The 21625-nt window shown below is 42.0% G+C and overlaps 1 protein-coding gene across 2 annotated transcripts in view; it reads left to right on the forward strand.

The window, feature by feature from the left end:
- Positions 1–21625, forward strand: part of SHANK2 (SH3 and multiple ankyrin repeat domains 2) — a 1433430-nt gene that overhangs the window by 1144142 nt on the left and 267663 nt on the right. The window contains exon 18 of one of the 2 annotated variants that reach the window (XM_053720553.1): positions 5104–5184. The exons of the other annotated variant lie outside the window; for it this stretch is intronic. Coding sequence (XP_053576528.1) covers positions 5104–5184 — 81 coding nt within the window. The remainder of the gene's footprint in view (positions 1–5103; positions 5185–21625) is intronic. 2 annotated transcript variants of the gene reach the window in all.

The following is a 21625-nucleotide window of genomic DNA, read 5'->3' on the forward strand; positions in this document are numbered from 1 at the left end:
TTTAACACGGTATCATTCACTGATTTGGTGATGTTTTTTATATTTCCTTTTTTCACTGTGTTAAACAGTGGGAATTCTTGGTATACTTTACTTTCCGAGCTCACTTGCTGCCTAGTTACATCCAATTGGGATAATAATTTATCACACCATCATACACATGATAAATAATCATAGACACAGCAGTATAGGTGACATCACAACTTCATTGTCATTATAAGTGGTATTAAGTGGTAGCTTTAAACACTATTAGGAATTCACTATCACAATCATTTTCACTATGTTTGAAAATTACACATATATACACGCACTTAGGTTTTGTCAGCCACCAGTGGTAATAATAGGACCACTCATATTCTTGTTCTTCATAACACATTTAGCATAATATTGAACACCACACTTAGCATAATCTTTATCTTCATTAATATTACCATTGTCATAAGGCTGATGACTAATATATGGTATAAAATAATACATATAATTTAGATTAAGGTGCACCAACATTTTTTATCAGTTAGAAAAATATATACATTAGGTGTAAAAGGTTGAGTCACTTGAACTATAAATTTATATGCACTGACATTATATTATTATGTTTAAATCGGTACACGTTTTTAATTTCATAGTTAAAGTATATAGAGTGTAATCAGTAAAGTTTATTTACAGCACTTTACATTTGTTATTGTGCTATCACATTGACCTAATTAAAGATCGAGTATTATAAGCAATGGAGCAAATTGTTTTAGAGCAATCATATTATTCATTAACATGTTATTCATAATTTAGAGTATTTAATTCTGCCCCCACCATTACACTTAGGAGCGCAATGGGTACATCTGCAAAACCATTGCGAGTGAACCAAATGCGCCTGTATAGAGAGACTCCAAGTGGATGCCCATTAGACACCAGATAGCGGTTTCTATTGGACACAGAGAAGCATGATGGGAGTTGTAGTCCATCAGAGTCAAACTGCAGTTAAAGTGGGAATGTGACACCAACCAATCGAATGGATTATTATGTACAAGCCCCCACTTAGACGAAAAAGACTACAAAATAACAGTCACGCAGACACACTACCCGGGCACTTCCGGTAGAGACTAGAGAAGCATTATGGTACTTGTAGTCACTGAAATTAGACGGTCAGAGAACAATTCACAATTAGGCAAATTCTATTTTCTTATAGTTCCGGTAGAGAGGTATGATGGTAATTGTAGTCATCAAACTAAGAGCACATGAACCAATTGGGTGTTTCAAATTGTACAAGCCTCCTAAAGCAGGCTTTTAATTGGTCAAAAAACGATCACCGATTAAGTATGTTTACATTCATACACTTTTTATTATCTCACAATCGACACATTACGATCTAGATCTAACATCACACATAACCACATTAGGATATGGGCTCACAGATTATTGATCAAGTGGACATAATATTAAAAGAAAAACTATTATAAACTTCTAATTAAGGCAACAAGTGGGAGTTTTCGGAAAGAAAAGGTTTCATTGGTTTATGTCAAGGAAGGGGAGGGTTTATTGCAAACATATGGTTACTGATCCCTATATAAAGGGGTTTTAAATGGTTCTAGAGTATACAAGCCTGATGAAACAGGGTCTTCCCTGAGAAACGCGTCGCTATTATCTCTATATACAAGGAGATTTGCCATTAAATACACCAAGTTTTAATTTGTTATTGATGGTATTTTTTTATCTTTTGTAAAATAAAATACTTGATACTTTTTAAACAAATCTGGTGTTTGTATGGCATTTCCCTTGCCAGTAACCATAAGGCTGTTTAGCCTTCCTCCCCTCTGAACATTTTTTCCTTTTTGCTGGAATCAATCTAGTGAAGGATTACTGTTGCGAGGATATCCTGACGGGGATCCCTTGGTACAGCTAGCTGGTTTGCTGTTTAAATACCAGCCCGCTCCTACAGGCACAAGAGAGTGCCTTCACGTTTGTGAGTATCCTCTAACTCATCTAACTTGGATATTGTCTGTTTTGATTGATCTACACATGTGGCGCCTCTGTTTCTGTTTTCCTTGCAGTGAAACCTCTTTACTATATTATACCAGTTGCCATCCTCCCGCATTGAAGAAAGCATTGCCCAAATCTCAATTACTTCGTGTGGTGAGGAATAACTCTGAAATGGATAAAAGGGAAGAACAACTCACTGAGATGGAGCAACGCTTTGAAGTAAGGAGTTATCCTGACAATCTATTGAATGAACAGCGGGCTCAGGTTTGCCAGGCCAGAGATTTAGCACCTAAAAAAGAGGATAAAACGATGACATTCATCACAACCTTCACAGGTGATAAAGGCCCCTTAAAAGATATACTCAACAAGCATTGGGAGATCATCAATACGGATAGATCGTTACCTTTATATAAAGCTGAACCACCTAGAGTGGGCTATAGGAGGTCCAGGTCACTGCGGGATTTGCTAATCAAAACCGACCCGATACAAAGTTACAAATCTTTAACATGGTTGGATATTAAAAAACCAGGGGTCGTTCGATGCCTTGGCTGCACAACATGTGGGGGTCTCATCACTGGACCTTGTTTTACCCATCCACATAAACGCAAAAAAAAAATTTCGCCTCACGTGCACTACCACACATATAGTGTATCTTTTACACTGTATTTGTGGACTGTATTACGTAGGAAAGACCTGCGATGATTTGCGTACACGTATGGCAAACCATCGTTCTGCTATCAAAACGGCGCTGAAAAAAGGCACATCGGAGCAACCAGTGGCCAGACACTTCTTGGAACAAAAACACAGTGTCATGGACCTTAAATATACAATTATAGACCATGTGCCACCGTTGTCAAGAGGAGGTGATAGGAATCGACTGCTTCTCCAAAAAGAAGCTAAATGGACATTTGAATTGAACACTCTTGTGCCTTATGGGCTGAATACACAATTAGATTGGCAGGTGTTCCTATGATCCTGGTCCACTATCGGATGCAAAAATATGGTGTTCTTCCATACTTCAGGGGGAGTCCATGGTCATTCATATTACTATTGATCATTTTTTGAGAGCCATGGCCCATTCCATTTTTTGCAATATCATTTTTTGTAATATTTTTTGTAATATTTTTTGTAATATCATTTGCTTAATCTAATTATGTTCTGTCTATCCTGTACGTGACTCCACTCTTCAGTTCTTCGGTACATAAGTCATACCTAATTTTGGTTTGTTTTCTGTTTTGTGGAGCCACTTATTTGGATGTGCAGTGTTATTTTTGTTTTTGTACATATTGTCAACTTTTTGACACAATTTATGACTTGCCAGATATGGCGTCGATTGCTTCCGGTTGCTATGACAACCGTACATTTATATTTTGTTATATAATCTTTCCCTGCTCTAGCCAGTAATACTTTCTCTGGTGGCAGTACATAACACAGCTGGGTGGTAAGTTTTGTTAACCTTGTAAGTTTGAGGACGGGTAGTTTATTGCCCGAAAACGTTCACTAATTAAAGGTGACATTATTTGAAAGTCTTCTGGAGTGCTTCTTGTTTTTTGATATATCCTATTTTTGCTAGCACCCGAAGCGGCTGACTGTTTGAATCTGGAGTGCACTTTGCTTGTACATATATATATATATATATATATATATATATATATATATATATATATAGTGTCACTTAGTGACCAATGTCACAGAGCACAGAATCACTACTGAGCATGCACACACACAGTATTACTGGTTTAGCACAGGATATATATATATATATAGTGTCACTTAGTGACCAATGTCACAGAGCACAGAATCACTACTGAGCATGCATACACACAGTATTACTGGTCTAGCATAGGATATATATATATATAGTGTCACTTAGTGACCAATGTCAGAGAGCGCAGGATCACTACTGAGCATGCACACACACACAGTATTACTGGTCTAGCATAGGATATATATATATATAGTGTCACTTAGTGACCAATGTCAGAGAGCGCAGGATCACTACTGAGCATGCACACGCACAGTATTACTGGTCTAGCACAGGATATATATATATATATAGTGTCACTTAGTGACCAATGTCAGAGAACGCAGTATCACTACTGAACATGCACACGCACAGTATTACTGGTCTAGCACAGGATATATATATATATATAGTGTCACTTAGTGACCAATGTCACAGAACGCAGGATCACTACTGAGCATGCGCACACACAGTATTACTGGTCTAGCACAGGATATATATATATAGTGTCACTTAGTGACCAATATCAGAGAACGCAGTATCACTACTGAACATGCGCACACACACAGTATTACTGGTCTAGCACAGGATATATATATATAGTGTCACTTAGTGACCAATGTCACAGAGCGCAGGATCACTACTGAGCATGCACACACACAGTATTACTGGTCTAGCATAGGATATATATATATATATATATATAGTATCACTTAGTGACCAATGTCACAGAGCGCAGGATCACTACTGAGCATGCACACACACAGTATTACTGGTCTAGCACAGGATATATATATATATATATATATATATAGTGTCACTTAGTGACCAATGTCACAGAGCGCAGGATCACTACTGAGCATGCACACACACAGTATTACTGGTCTAGCATAGGATATATATATAGTGTCACTTAGTGACCAATGTCACAGAGCGCAGGATCACTACTGAGTATGCACACACACAGTATTACTGGTCTAGCATAGGATATATATATAGTGTCACTTAGTGACCAATGTCACAGAACGCAGGATCACTACTGAGTATGCACACACACAGTATTATTGGTCTAGCATAGGATTTACTTTTTTACTAGGGTTAACTGTCCTTTTCTGTGATTTCTCTTGTGTTTATCCTCTTATGTAAATGAAAGATGACTTTGCATGTTGGTGGGGACGTTATGCATTGCTGAGTTGGTGACATTCTGCAGCACCAGTGAAGCCTGTTTTTGCCACGATAGAGATAATATCTGTAAAAGGGAGAATGCAGATAAAGCTATAGACAGCTTATAACCACCTTGCAGGCAGCTACAAAACAAGATGGATGATATTTGCTTAGCGCTGCAGAATCACAATTGATTTATCTGTGTCTTTTTATTTAATGCAAAGCACCGCCACCGCCAAAGCGAGCCCCAACAACAGCGCTGTCCTTACGGTCTAAATCAATGACCTCAGAGCTTGAGGAGCTGGGTAAGCATTACTGCAGAATATTGTGCCTGAGAACCATAGGCGACTTGTTTGTGTGTGCTGCACTTCCCAGCTGAGTAAAGCATGTTATGTACCAGAATATTGTGCCTGAGAACCATAGGCGACTTGTTTGTGTGTGCTGCACTTCCCAGCTGAGTAAAGCATGTTATGTACCAGAATATTGTGCCTGAGAACCATGTGTGACTTGCATGTGTGTGCTGCACTTCCCAGCTGAGTAAAGCATGTTATGTACCAGAATATTGTGTCTGAGAACCATGTGTGACTTGCATGTGTGTGCTGCACTTCCCAGCTGAGGAAAGCATGTTATGTACCAGAATATTGTGTCTGAGAACCATGTGTGACTTGCGTGTGTGTGCTGCACTTCCCAGCTGAGGAAAGCATATTATGTACCAGAATATTGTGTCTGAGAACCATGTGTGACTTGCGTGTGTGTGCTGCACTTCCCAGCTGAGGAAAGCATATTATGTACCAGAATATTGTGTCTGAGAACCATGTGTGACTTGCGTTTGTGTGCTGCACTTCCCAGCTGAGGAAAGCATGTTATGTACCAGAATATTGTGTCTGAGATTCATGTGTGACTTGCATGTGTGTGCTGCACTTCCCAGCTGAGGAAAGCATGTTATGTACCAGAATATTGTGTCTGAGAACCATGTGTGACTTGCATGTGTGTGCTGCACTTCCCAGCTGAGGAAAGCATGTTATGTACCAGAATATTGTGTCTGAGAACCATGTGTGACTTGCGTGTGTGTGCTGCACTTCCCAGCTGAGGAAAGCATGTTATGTACCAGAATATTGTGTCTGAGAACCATGTGTGACTTGCGTGTGTGTGCTGCCCTTCCCAGCTGAGGAAAGCATGTTATGTACCAGAATATTGTGTCTGAGAACCATGTGTGACTTGCATGTGTGTGCTGCACTTCCCAGCTGAGGAAAGCATGTTATGTACCAGAATATTGTGTCTGAGAACCATGTGTGACTTGCATGTGTGTGCTGCACTTCCCAGCTGAGGAAAGCATGTTATGTACCAGAATATTGTGTCTGAGAACCATGTGTGACTTGCTTGTGTGTGCTGCACTTCCCAGCTGAGGAAAGCATGTTATGTACCAGAATATTGTGTCTGAGAACCATGTGTGACTTGCGTGTGTGTGCTGCACTTCCCAGCTGAGGAAAGCATGTTATGTACCAGAATATTATGTCTGAGAACCATGTGTGACATGCGTGTGTGTGCTGCACTTCCCAGCTGAGGAAAGCATGTTATGTACCAGAATATTGTGTCTGAGAACCATGTGTGACTTGCGTTTGTGTGCTGCACTTCCCAGCTGAGGAAAGCATGTTATGTACCAGAATATTGTGTCTGAGAACCATGTGTGACTTGCATGTGTGTGCTGCACTTCCCAGCTGAGGAAAGCATGTTATGTACCAGAATATTGTGTCTGAGAACCATGTGTGACTTGCATGTGTGTGCTGCACTTCCCAGCTGAGGAAAGCATGTTATGTACCAGAATATTGTGTCTGAGAACCATGTGTGACTTGCGTGTGTGTGCTGCACTTCCCAGCTGAGGAAAGCATGTTATGTACCAGAATATTGTGTCTGAGAACCATGTGTGACTTGCGTGTGTGTGCTGCACTTCCCAGCTGAGGAAAGCATGTTATGTACCAGAATATTGTCTCTGAGAACCATGTGTGACTTGCATGTGTGTGCTGCACTTCCCAGCTGAGGAAAGCATGTTATGTACCAGAATATTGTGTCTGAGAACCATGTGTGACTTGCATGTGTGTGCTGCACTTCCCAGCTGAGGAAAGCATGTTATGTACCAGAATATTGTGTCTGAGAACCATGTGTGACTTGCGTGTGTGTGCTGCACTTCCCAGCTGAGGAAAGCATGTTATGTACCAGAATATTGTGTCTGAGAACCATGTGTGACATGCGTGTGTGTGCTGCACTTCCCAGCTGAGGAAAGCATGTTATGTACCAGAATATTGTGTCTGAGAACCATGTGTGACTTGCGTTTGTGTGCTGCACTTCCCAGCTGAGGAAAGCATGTTATGTACCAGAATATTGTGTCTGAGAACCATGTGTGACTTGCATGTGTGTGCTGCACTTCCCAGCTGAGGAAAGCATGTTATGTACCAGAATATTGTGTCTGAGAACCATGTGTGACTTGCATGTGTGTGCTGCACTTCCCAGCTGAGGAAAGCATGTTATGTACCAGAATATTGTGTCTGAGAACCATGTGTGACTTGCGTGTGTGTGCTGCACTTCCCAGCTGAGGAAAGCATGTTATGTACCAGAATATTGTGTCTGAGAACCATGTGTGACTTGCGTGTGTGTGCTGCACTTCCCAGCTGAGGAAAGCATGTTATGTACCAGAATATTGTCTCTGAGAACCATGTGTGACTTGCATGTGTGTGCTGCACTTCCCAGCTGAGGAAAGCATGTTATGTACCAGAATATTGTGTCTGAGAACCATGTGTGACTTGCGTGTGTGTGTTGCACTTCCCAGCTGAGGAAAGCATGTTATGTACCAGAATATTGTGTCTGAGAACCATGTGTGACTTGCATGTGTGTGCTGCACTTCCCAGCTGAGGAAAGCATGTTATGTACCAGAATATTGTGTCTGAGAACCATAGGCGACTTGTTTGTGTGTGTTGCACTTCCCATCTGAGGAAAGCATGTTATGTACCAGAATATTGTGTCTGAGAACCATGAGTGACTTGTGTGTGTGTGTTGCACTTCCCAGCTGAGGAAAGCATGTTATGTACCAGAATATTGTGTCTGAGAACCATGTGTGACATGCGTGTGTGTGCTGCACTTCCCAGCTGAGGAAAGCATGTTATGTACCAGAATATTGTGTCTGAGAACCATGTATGACTTGCATGTGTGTGCTGCACTTCCCAGCTGAGGAAAGCATGTTATGTACCAGAATATTGTGTCTTAGAACCATGTTTGACTTGCATGTGTGTGCTGAACTTCCCAGCTGAGGAAAGCATGTTATGTACCAGAATATTGTGTCTGAGAACCATGTGTGATTTGCATGTGTGTGCTGCACTTCCCAGCTGAGGAAAGCATGTTATGTACCAGAATATTGTGTCTGAGAACCATGTGTGACTTGCGTGTGTGTGCTTCACTTCCCAGCTGAGGAAATCATGTTATGTACCAGAATATTGTGTCTGAGAACCATGTGTGACTTGCATGTGTGTGCTGCACTTCCCAGCTGAGGAAAGCATGTTATGTACCAGAATATTGTGTCTGAGAACCATAGGCGACTTGTTTGTGTGTGTTGCACTTCCCAGCTGAGGAAAGCATGTTATGTACCAGAATATTGTGTCTGAGAACCATGAGTGACTTGCGTGTGTGTGTTGCACTTCCCAGCTGAGGAAAGCATGTTATGTACCAGAATATTGTGTCTGAGAACCATGTGTGACATGCGTGTGTGTGCTGCACTTCCCAGCTGAGGAAAGCATGTTATGTACCAGAATATTGTGTCTGAGAACCATGTGTGACTTGTTTGTGTGTGCTGCACTTCCCAGCTGAGGAAATCATGTTATGTACCAGAATATTGTGTCTGAGAACCATAGGCGACTTGTTTGTGTGTGTTGCACTTCCCAGCTGAGGAAAGCATGTTATGTACCAGAATATTGTGTCTGAGAACCATGTGTGACTTGCGTGTGTGTGCTTCACTTCCCAGCTGAGGAAATCATGTTATGTACCAGAATATTGTGTCTGAGAACCATGTGTGATTTGCATGTGTGTGCTGCACTTCCCAGCTGAGGAAAGCATGTTATGTACCAGAATATTGTGACTGAGAACCATGTGTGACTTGCGTGTGTGTGCTGCACTTCCCAGCTGAGGAAAGCATGTTATGTACCAGAATATTGTGTCTGAGAACCATAGGCGACTTGTTTGTGTGTGTTGCACTTCCCAGCTGAGGAAAGCATGTTATGTACCAGAATATTGTGTCTGAGAACCATGTGTGACTTGCATGTGTGTGCTGCACTTCCCAGCTGAGGAAAGCATGTTATGTACCAGAATATTGTGTCTGAGAACCATAGGCGACTTGTTTGTATGTGTTGCACTTCCCAGCTGAGGAAAGCATGTTATGTACCAGAATATTGAGCCTGAAAACCATAGGCGACTTGTTTGTGTGTGCTGCACTTCCCAGCTGAGGAAAGCATGTTATGTACCAGAATATTGTGTCTGAGAACCATGTGTGACTTGCGTGTGTGTGCTTCACTTCCCAGCTGAGGAAATCATGTTATGTACCAGAATATTGTGTCTGAGAACCATGTGTGACATGCGTGTGTGTGCTGCACTTCCCAGCTGAGGAAATCATGTTATGTACCAGAATATTGTGTCTGAGAACCATGTGTGACTTGCGTGTGTGTGTTGCACTTCCCAGCTGAGGAAAGCATGTTATGTACCAGAATATTGTGTCTGAGAACCATGTGTGACTTGCATGTGTGTGCTGCACTTCCCAGCTGAGGAAAGCATGTTATGTACCAGAATATTGTGTCTGAGAACCATAGGCGACTTGTTTGTGTGTGTTGCACTTCCCAGCTGAGGAAAGCATGTTATGTACCAGAATATTGTGTCTGAGAACCATGAGTGACTTGTGTGTGTGTGTTGCACTTCCCAGCTGAGGAAAGCATGTTATGTACCAGAATATTGTGTCTGAGAACCATGTGTGACATGCGTGTGTGTGCTGCACTTCCCAGCTGAGGAAAGCATGTTATGTACCAGAATATTGTGTCTGAGAACCATGTATGACTTGCATGTGTGTGCTGCACTTCCCAGCTGAGGAAAGCATGTTATGTACCAGAATATTGTGTCTTAGAACCATGTTTGACTTGCATGTGTGTGCTGAACTTCCCAGCTGAGGAAAGCATGTTATGTACCAGAATATTGTGTCTGAGAACCATGTGTGATTTGCATGTGTGTGCTGCACTTCCCAGCTGAGGAAAGCATGTTATGTACCAGAATATTGTGTCTGAGAACCATGTGTGACTTGCGTGTGTGTGCTTCACTTCCCAGCTGAGGAAATCATGTTATGTACCAGAATATTGTGTCTGAGAACCATGTGTGACTTGCATGTGTGTGCTGCACTTCCCAGCTGAGGAAAGCATGTTATGTACCAGAATATTGTGTCTGAGAACCATAGGCGACTTGTTTGTGTGTGTTGCACTTCCCAGCTGAGGAAAGCATGTTATGTACCAGAATATTGTGTCTGAGAACCATGAGTGACTTGCGTGTGTGTGTTGCACTTCCCAGCTGAGGAAAGCATGTTATGTACCAGAATATTGTGTCTGAGAACCATGTGTGACATGCGTGTGTGTGCTGCACTTCCCAGCTGAGGAAAGCATGTTATGTACAAGAATATTGTGTCTGAGAACCATGTGTGACTTGTTTGTGTGTGCTGCACTTCCCAGCTGAGGAAAGCATGTTATGTACCAGAATATTGTGTCTGAGAACCATGTGTGACTTGCGTGTGTGTGCTGCACTTCCCAGCTGAGGAAAGCATGTTATGTACCAGAATATTGTGTCTGAGAACCATGTGTGACTTGCGTGTGTGTGCTGCACTTCCCAGCTGAGGAAAGCATGTTATGTACCAGAATATTGTCTCTGAGAACCATGTGTGACTTGCATGTGTGTGCTGCACTTCCCAGCTGAGGAAAGCATGTTATGTACCAGAATATTGTGTCTGAGAACCATGTGTGACTTGCTTGTGTGTGCTGCACTTCCCAACTGAGGAAAGCATGTTATGTACCAGAATATTGTGTCTGAGAACCATGTGTGACTTGCGTGTGTGTGTTGCACTTCCCAGCTGAGGAAAGCATGTTATGTACCAGAATATTGTGTCTTAGAACCATGTGTGACTTGCGTGTGTGTGCTGCACTTCCCAGCTGAGGAAAGCATGTTATGTACCAGAATATTGTGTCTGAGAACCATGTGTGACTTGCATGTGTGTGCTGCACTTCCCAGCTGAGGAAAGCATGTTATGTACCAGAATATTGTGTCTGAGAACCATAGGCGACTTTTTTTTGTGTGTTGCACTTCCCAGCTGAGGAAAGCATGTTATGTACCAGAATATTGTGTCTGAGAACCATGAGTGACTTGTGTGTGTGTGTTGCACTTCCCAGCTGAGGATAGCATGTTATGTACCAGAATATTGTGTCTGAGAACCATGTGTGAGATGCGTGTGTGTGCTGCACTTCCCAGCTGAGGAAAGCATGTTATGTACCAGAATATTGTGTCTGAGAACCATGTATGACTTGCATGTGTGTGCTGCACTTCCCAGCTGAGGAAAGCATGTTATGTACCAGAATATTGTGTCTGAGAACCATGTGTGATTTGCATGTGTGTGCTGCACTTCCCAGCTGAGGAAAGCATGTTATGTACCAGAATATTGTGTCTGAGAACCATGTGTGACTTGCGTGTGTGTGCTTCACTTCCCAGCTGAGGAAATCATGTTATGTACCAGAATATTGTGTCTGAGAACCATGTGTGACTTGCATGTGTGTGCTGCACTTCCCAGCTGAGGAAAGCATGTTATGTACCAGAATATTGTGTCTGAGAACCATAGGCGACTTGTTTGTGTGTGTTGCACTTCCCAGCTGAGGAAAGCATGTTATGTACCAGAATATTGTGTCTGAGAACCATGAGTGACTTGCGTGTGTGTGTTGCACTTCCCAGCTGAGGAAAGCATGTTATGTACCAGAATATTGTGTCTGAGAACCATGTGTGACATGCGTGTGTGTGCTGCACTTCCCAGCTGAGGAAAGCATGTTATGTACCAGAATATTGTGTCTGAGAACCATGTGTGACTTGTTTGTGTGTGCTGCACTTCCCAGCTCAGGAAAGCATGTTATGTACCAGAATATTGTGTCTGAGAACCATGTGTGACTTGCGTGTGTGTGCTGCACTTCCCAGCTGAGGAAAGCATGTTATGTACCAGAATATTGTGTCTGAGAACCATGTGTGACTTGCGTGTGTGTGCTGCACTTCCCAGCTGAGGAAAGCATGTTATGTACCAGAATATTGTCTCTGAGAACCATGTGTGACTTGCATGTGTGTGCTGCACTTCCCAGCTGAGGAAAGCATGTTATGTACCAGAATATTGTGTCTGAGAACCATGTGTGACTTGCTTGTGTGTGCTGCACTTCCCAACTGAGGAAAGCATGTTATGTACCAGAATATTGTGTCTGAGAACCATGTGTGACTTGCGTGTGTGTGTTGCACTTCCCAGCTGAGGAAAGCATGTTATGTACCAGAATATTGTGTCTTAGAACCATGTGTGACTTGCGTGTGTGTGCTGCACTTCCCAGCTGAGGAAAGCATGTTATGTACCAGAATATTGTGTCTGAGAACCATGTGTGACTTGCATGTGTGTGCTGCACTTCCCAGCTGAGGAAAGCATGTTATGTACCAGAATATTGTGTCTGAGAACCATAGGCGACTTTTTTTTGTGTGTTGCACTTCCCAGCTGAGGAAAGCATGTTATGTACCAGAATATTGTGTCTGAGAACCATGAGTGACTTGTGTGTGTGTGTTGCACTTCCCAGCTGAGGAAAGCATGTTATGTACCAGAATATTGTGTCTGAGAACCATGTGTGAGATGCGTGTGTGTGCTGCACTTCCCAGCTGAGGAAAGCATGTTATGTACCAGAATATTGTGTCTGAGAACCATGTATGACTTGCATGTGTGTGCTGCACTTCCCAGCTGAGGAAAGCATGTTATGTACCAGAATATTGTGTCTTAGAACCATGTTTGACTTGCATGTGTGTGCTGAACTTCCCAGCTGAGGAAAGCATGTTATGTACCAGAATATTGTGTCTGAGAACCATGTGTGATTTGCATGTGTGTGCTGCACTTCCCAGCTGAGGAAAGCATGTTATGTACCAGAATATTGTGTCTGAGAACCATGTGTGACTTGCGTGTGTGTGCTTCACTTCCCAGCTGAGGAAATCATGTTATGTACCAGAATATTGTGTCTGAGAACCATGTGTGACTTGCATGTGTGTGCTGCACTTCCCAGCTGAGGAAAGCATGTTATGTACCAGAATATTGTGTCTGAGAACCATAGGCGACTTGTTTGTGTGTGTTGCACTTCCCAGCTGAGGAAAGCATGTTATGTACCAGAATATTGTGTCTGAGAACCATGAGTGACTTGCGTGTGTGTGTTGCACTTCCCAGCTGAGGAAAGCATGTTATGTACCAGAATATTGTGTCTGAGAACAATGTTTGACATGCGTGTGTGTGCTGCACTTCCCAGCTGAGGAAAGCATGTTATGTACCAGAATATTGTGTCTGAGAACCATGTGTGACTTGCATGTGTGTGCTGCACTTCCCAGCTGAGGAAAGCATGTTATGTACCAGAATATTGTGTCTTAGAACCATGTTTGACTTGCATGTGTGTGCTGAACTTCCCAGCTGAGGAAAGCATGTTATGTACCAGAATATTGTGTCCGAGAACCATGTTTGACTTGCATGTGTGTGCTGCACTTCCCAGCTGAGGAAAGCATGTTATGTACCAGAATATTTTGTCTGAGAACCATGTGTGACTTGCGTGTGTGTGCTTCACTTCCCAGCTGAGGAAATCATGTTATGTACCAGAATATTGTGTCTGAGAACCATGTGTGATTTGCATGTGTGTGCTGCACTTCCCAGCTGAGGAAAGCATGTTATGTACCAGAATATTGTGTCTGAGAACCATGTGTGACTTGCGTGTGTGTGCTGCACTTCCCAGCTGAGGAAAGCATGTTATGTACCAGAATATTGTGTCTGAGAACCATAGGCGACTTGTTTGTGTGTGTTGCACTTCCCAGCTGAGGAAAGCATGTTATGTACCAGAATATTGTGTCTGAGAACCATGTGTGACTTGCATGTGTGTGCTGCACTTCCCAGCTGAGGAAAGCATGTTATGTACCAGAATATTGTGTCTGAGAACCATAGGCGACTTGTTTGTATGTGTTGCACTTCCCAGCTGAGGAAAGCATGTTATGTACCAGAATATTGTGCCTGAGAACCATAGGCGACTTGTTTGTGTGTGCTGCACTTCCCAGCTGAGGAAAGCATGTTATGTACCAGAATATTGTGTCTGAGAACCATGTGTGACTTGCGTGTGTGTGCTTCACTTCCCAGCTGAGGAAATCATGTTATGTACCAGAATATTGTGTCTGAGAACCATGTGTGATTTGCATGTGTGTGCTGCACTTCCCAGCTGAGGAAAGCATGTTATGTACCAGAATATTGTGTCTGAGAACCATGTGTGACTTGCGTGTGTGTGCTGCACTTCCCAGCTGAGGAAAGCATGTTATGTACCAGAATATTGTGTCTGAGAACCATGTGTGACTTGTTTGTGTGTGTTGCACTTCCCAGCTGAGGAAAGCATGTTATGTACCAGAATATTGTGTCTGAGAACCATGTGTGACTTGCATGTGTGTGCTGCACTTCCCAGCTGAGGAAAGCATGTTATGTACCAGAATATTGTGTCTGAGAACCATAGGCGACTTGTTTGTATGTGTTGCCCTTCCCAGCTGAGGAAAGCATGTTATGTACCAGAATATTGTGCCTGAGAACCATAGGCGACTTGTTTGTGTGTGCTACACTTCCCAGCTGAGGAAAACATGTTATGTACCAGAATATTGTGTCTGAGAACCATGTGTGACTTGCATGTGTGTGCTGCACTTCCCAGCTGAGGAAAGCATGTTATGTACCAGAATATTGTGTCTGAGAACCATAGGCGACTTGTTTGTGTGTGCTGCACTTCCCAGCTGGGGAAAGCATGTTATGTACCAGAATATTGTGTCTGAGAACCATGTGTGACTTGCATGTGTGTGCTGCACTTCCCAGCTGAGGAAAGCATGTTATGTACCAGAATATCCTGCCTGAGAACCATGTGTGACTTGCATGTGTGCGCTGCACTTCCCAGCTGAGGAAAGCATGTTATGTACCAGAATATCCTGCCTGAGAACCATGTGTGACTTGCATGTGTGCGCTGCACTTCCCAACTGAGGAAAGCATGCTCCTATTATTTTTAAGCCAGTTCCTGTGTCTTCTTCATTCTAATTTCTTTCTTTTAAATTTCTGGACCCTCACAGCAGTGGATAAAGGTAAGTGATTCTTACATCATATGAAAGGTACTGTCTGCTGTTCTCACGTTTACTACTGAAAATATATAGCATTCTGCAGTATATTACTATGTAACTGGGCAGGATATACTATTCCCCTGGTTAGTACTGAATGGCGGTAGGATATGCTATTCCTCTGGTTAGTACTGAATGATTGGAAAGAATATACTATTCCCCTGGTTATTACTGAATGACTGGGTAGGATATACTATTGCCCTGGTTAGTACTGAATGATTGGAAATATACTATTCCCTTGGTTAGTACTTAATGACTGGGCAGGATATACTATTCCCTGGAAGTACTGAATGACTGGGTACGATATACTATTTCCCTGGTTAGTGCTAAATGACTGGGTAGGATATACTATTCCCTTGATTATTACTGAGTGATTGGGTAGGATATACTATTTCTCTGGTTAGTGCTGAATTTCTTTGTAGGATATACTATTCCCCTGGTTAGTACTGAATGACTGGGCAAGTCAACCTATGCTAACCTATAGGAGAAATAACTCTGAAGGATTTATTAGTCCATGCTGATGTAGGAAGTGAAATTTTTTTTATTAAATGAACTATAGCGCCTTAAAGAACTGGCTGTTCTCCTTGTTTGAGCTGCAGTCACTACTGCAGCTACATTTTAAAAGGTGAACATTTTTATCACCCTATAAATGGAATAAGATTCAAGATAAAATAATTTTTAACATGTAGATCCTCATTAGTTATCTACCTAATTAAATGCCCATGTGGGTTAATTTATGTAGGAGAGACCTGCAGGGAGATCAGAGAGAGGATTACAGAGCATGTGGAATATTTATATTTTCATGTCGGGTTTGCATGAGAGTGGGGTGTTAGTCTTTTTCCTCCATTGACTCCTATGAGGGAATGCGTGGGCTCGCACGTGATATTATAACTCTGGCTTTTTTCGCTTGTTTGGTTAGCGCAAGAGCGAAAACAGTTTACTTTCATCGTAATATGAGCGCAACCCAAAAACCGCAAAAATCTTACTTCTAGAGCAATTAACGCTCAAGCGGAAACGATAATTAGCGCTCCACTTGTAATCTGACCCAATATTAGCCAACTGATGCTCCAGATTATTGAGCTAATTTCCAGACCCAGAAAATATGGAGACAGGGAACATCAATTGAAAGTAAGAGAGATGTTCTAGATATATAAACTATACAGAGAGAGCCATTAACCGCTAAAGAATTAAACAAGGATTTTGATTGGACTTTGTTTATTTAATGTAGGATGGATAGACCGGGTATTTTTTATTTTTTGTAAATATATATATTGGTGGGCATTCTGTTTAAATGAGGTACAGGCGAAAATTTGTAATTGTAGTACAAACATTCTACCACAAGATGCCGAAATTGTACAGGATTTACTTCCATTAACAAAATGTGCAGAGTCTTTTTATGTTTACACTTTTTGAGTCACTGTGAATGTGCAAGAATTCACAGAATATAAGTATATGCATTTGTGATTGGCTGACGTCTGTCACTTGATATAGGAGGAGTCGAAATAGACATAACTAAAATTTGTCAGAAAAAATCTACTACTCGAAGTTCAGACTAATGCTATTGCGTTATCATGCATTTGTTGATTATGCAAATTTACTATATTTACTGGTCCTTTAAGTATACATGAATAAGAGCCTATAGTAGACCCGAAATGTTGTAACTCTTTTCCTATATTACAAGAGAATAAAGGTCCCTTTCATCTTGGAGAGTGGGATCTGTCTTTTTATGGTTTGCAGGATATAATATTCCCTGGTTAGTACTATCACTTTGCAGGATATACTATTCCCTTGGTTAGTACCATGAATGTGCAGGATATACTATTTACCTAGTTAGTACTATAACTGTGCAGGATATACTATTCCCTGGTTAGTACCATTACTGTGCAAGATATACTATTCCCCTGGTTAGTACTATGACTTTGCTGACTATACAATTCCCCTGTTTAGTAATATGACTGTGCAGGATATACTATTCTCCTGTTTCGTACTGAATGCCTGTGTAGGATATACTAGTCTCCTGGTTAGTACTGAATGACTGTACAGGATATACTCTTTCCCTGGTTAGTACCATGACTGAGTAGGATATGCTATTCCCCTGGTTAGTACCATCATTGTGCAGGATATACCATTCCCCTGGTTAGTACTATGACTGTACAGGATATACAATTCTCCTGGTGAGTACTATGACTGTGCAGGATATACTATTCCCCTGGTTAGCACCATGACTGTGCAGGATATACTATTTCCCTGGTTAGTACCATAACTGTGCAGGATATACTATTCCCTTTATTAGTACAATGACTGTGCAGGATATACTATTCCCCTGGACCTAGTAGGATATATTGTGAGATAATGGTGGGTATACACTTGTTTAATTATCGCAATTTGGGGAGCTTGCCTATATAGTGCTTTTGCCAGTGCGTGTTTATTCCCCTGGTTAGTACTATCAATTTGCAGGATATACTATTCGCCTGGTAAGTAGAATGAGTGTGCAGGATATATTATTCCCTTGGCTAGTACCATGACTGTGCAGGATATTCTATTCCCTTGGCTAGTACCATGACTGTGCATGATATTCTATTCCCTTGGCTAGTACCATGACTGTGCAGGATATTCTATTCCCTTGGCTAGTACCATGACTGTGCAGGATATACTATTCCCCTGGTTAGTACTATGACTGTGTAGGATACACTATTCTTCTGGTTAGTATATCCTACACAGTTATAGTACTAAGCAGGGAAATTAGTACCATGACTGTGCTGGATATAGTATTCCCCTGGTTAGTACTATGATTGTGCAGGATATACTATTCCCCTGGTTAGTACTATGACTGTGCAGGATATACTCTTCCCCCGGTTAATACCATGGCTACGTAGGATATGCTATTCCCCTGGTTAGTACCATGATTGTGCAGAGTATACTATTCCCCTAGTTAGTACTATGACTTTGCAAGATATACTATTCCCAAGATTCGCTCTGCAATCTAAAAGCAGTAGTTATGAGTTTTACGCTACAAATCTGTTACATAAAACTCATAACTAAATTACTACAAAGTACACTAAACACCCATAAACTACTTATTACCCCTAAACCAAGGCCCTCCCGCATCGCAAACAGTATATTAAAGTTATTAACCCCTAATCTGCCACTCCCGACATCGCTGTCGCTAACATTTTTTTATTAACCCCTATTCCACCGGTCCTTGACATTGTGTCACGACTATAATAAAGTTATTAACCCCTAAACCGCCGCCCTCCTGCATCGCAAATACTATTTAAATATTATAAACCCCTAATCTGCCGTCTGCCCACATCGCCGCCACTATACTAAAGTTATTAACCCCTATTCCGCCGGACCCCAACATCGCCCACACTATATTAAAGTTATTAACCCCTATTCCGCCGTTCCCCGACATCGCCACCACTAAATAAAGTTTATTAACCCCTAAACCTCTGGCCTCCCACATCACTACCACTAAATAAACCTATTAACCCCTAAACCGCCAGCCCCCCACATCGCAACAACCTAAACTATATTAACCCCTAACCCTAAACCTAACACCCCCTAACTTTAACATAATTAAAATAGAGCTAAACTAAAGTTACAATTATTAACTAAATAATACCTATTTAAAACTAAATACATACTTACCTGTGAAATACAACCTAAGCTAGATACAAAATAACTAATAGTTATATTGTAGCTAGCTTAGGTTTCTCTTGCAAGGTGTATCCAGTCCACGGATTCATCCTTTACTTGTGGGATATTCTCATTCCCTACAGGAAGTAGCAAAGAGAGCACACAGCAAAGCTGTCCATATAGCTCCCCCTCTAGCTCCACCCCCCAGTCATTCTCTTTGCTAGCTCTAAGCACTAGGGTCTCTCTCGGGAGTGTAAAGTGAATGTGGTGTTAGAATTGTAGTTTTATTATCTTCAATCAAAAGTTTGTTATTTTAAATGGTACCGATTTGTACTATTTACTCTCTAGCAGAAAAGTGATGAAGATTTCTGCTGAGAGGAAAATGATTTTAGCATGTTGTAACTAAAATCCACTGCTGTTCCCACACAGGACTGAGGAGTACCAGAAAACTTCAGTTGGGGGGAACAGTTTGCAGGGTGATCTGCAATAAGGTATGTTCAGTCATTTATTTCTAGACAAGACTGAGATAATGCTAGAAGAAACTGACAATATCCCCATGAGGGGAGGGTAAGCTATGTTCACAGCCTTAGTAAGGAATTGAATGCTTACATAATAGGGCTAATATACTGGTTGACACTTATTCAGGGCAATCGATTGTTTGGCTAAGGGAAAATCGTTTTGCAAGACACTTTGATAGCCCTTTTGGGGTTTTTTCTGGGGTTATTACCACATAGCTGTTTTTTAGTCACTTAGGAGTGATTTACTAGGCCTCACAGCTCCGGAGTAGAGTGTGAGGGGCCTAATTGCCTCAGATGCACAGTTAGAATTGCAGAGAAGTTCATGCTGTTTCACATGGAGGGTCCTGCTGATGTTTGAGGGCCTTATAGAAGATATATTCCCCCAAATCTGATCCCTAAGGGAAGGTAGGGCCACAGCAAGGGCAAGGTGCTGTAGTGATTTAACCAGGTGTTGGCTTTAGGCTGCTCTGGTTTGGGCATTAAGGGGTTAATCCTTTTGAAACTTGGGGTGCAATCTTATTAAGGCTTTAGCTACATACTGTGAAAATTTCAGAAAAATTGCTGCATTTTTCACCGTTTTGTAAAATTGTGTGCTCTTTTTATCTCTTAAAGGCACAGTAAAGTTTTTTTCAAATTGTGTTTTTTATTTGATTAAAGTGATTCCAAGCCTGTTTGTGTACTCTACTAGTCTGTTAAACATGTCTGACACTAAGGAAAATCCTTGTTCAATGTGTTTAGAAGCCATGGTGGAACCCCCTCTCAGAATGTGTCCCACTTGTACTGATATGTCTATACACTTTAAAGATCATATTGTTGCACTTAAGAATGTGGCCCAAGATGATTCTCAGACTGAAGGTAACGAGGGTAGCCCGTCTGCCTCTCCCCAAGTGTCACAACCAGTTACGCCCGCGCAAGCGACGCCTAGTACCTCTAGTGCATCTAACCCTTTTACATTATAAGACTTAGCGGCAGTCATGGATAATTCTCTTACAGCCTTCTTATCTAAACTGCCCGTGTTACCTGCAAAGCGTGATAGCTCCGTTTTAAGAACAGATTATGAGCATTCTGACGCTTTGGTAGCCGTATCCGATATACCCTCACACCGCTCTGAAGTGGGAGCGAGGGATTTGATGTCTGAGGGAGAAGTCTCTGATTCAGGAAGGGTTCCTCCCCAGACAGATTCAGATACATTGGCTTTTAAATTTAAACTAGAACACCTCCGTGTTTTACTTAGGGAGGTATTAGCTACTCTGGATGACTGTGACCCTTTGGTGATCCCAGAGAAATTGTGTAAAATGGACAAGTACCTAGAGGTCCCTGTTTACACGGATGCGTTTCCGGTCCCTAAGAGGATTGCGGATATCGTTACTAGGGAGTGGGGTAGGCCAGGTGTCCCTTTTGTCCCCCCTCCTGTTTTTAAGAAAATGTTCCCCATATCTGACCCCATGCGGGACTCGTGGCAGACGGTCCCTAAGGTGGAGGGGGCTGTTTCTACACTAGCTAAACGCACAACCATACCAATTGAAGACAGTTGTGCTTTTAAAGACCCTATGGATAAAAAATTAGAGGGTTTACTTAAGAAAATTTTTGTTCAACAAGGTTTTCTTCTCCAACCTATTGCCTGCATTATTCCTGTAACTACTGCAGCTGCTTTCTGGTTTGAGGCGCTGGAAGACTTGCTCCAGACGGAGACCTCATATGAGGAAATAATGGATAGAATTAAGGCTCTAAAGCTAGCTAATTCTTTTATCACTGACGCCGCTTTCCAAATAGCTAAGTTAGCGGTGAAAAATTCAGGTTTCTCCATTTTGGCGCGCAGGGCGCTATGGCTAAAGTCCTGGTCGGCCGATGTGTCGTCTAAATCCAAGCTTTTGAACATTCCTTTCAAAGGGAAGACCCTCTTCGGGCCTGAATTGAAAGAGATTATTTCAGATATCACCGGGGGAAAAGGCCATGCTCTCCCTCAGGACAAAGCCTTTAAAACAAAGAACAAAGCTAATTTTCGTTCCTTTCGCAATTTCAGGAATGGCCCCGCTTCATCCTCTCCGGCTGCAAAGCAAGAGGGTAACGCTTCACAGCCCAAGGCAACCTGGAAACCTTACCAGGGCTGGAATAAGGGTAAACA

Source organism: Bombina bombina, chromosome 7, assembly GCF_027579735.1.
Source record: "Bombina bombina isolate aBomBom1 chromosome 7, aBomBom1.pri, whole genome shotgun sequence".
Lineage (NCBI taxonomy): Eukaryota > Metazoa > Chordata > Amphibia > Anura > Bombinatoridae > Bombina > Bombina bombina.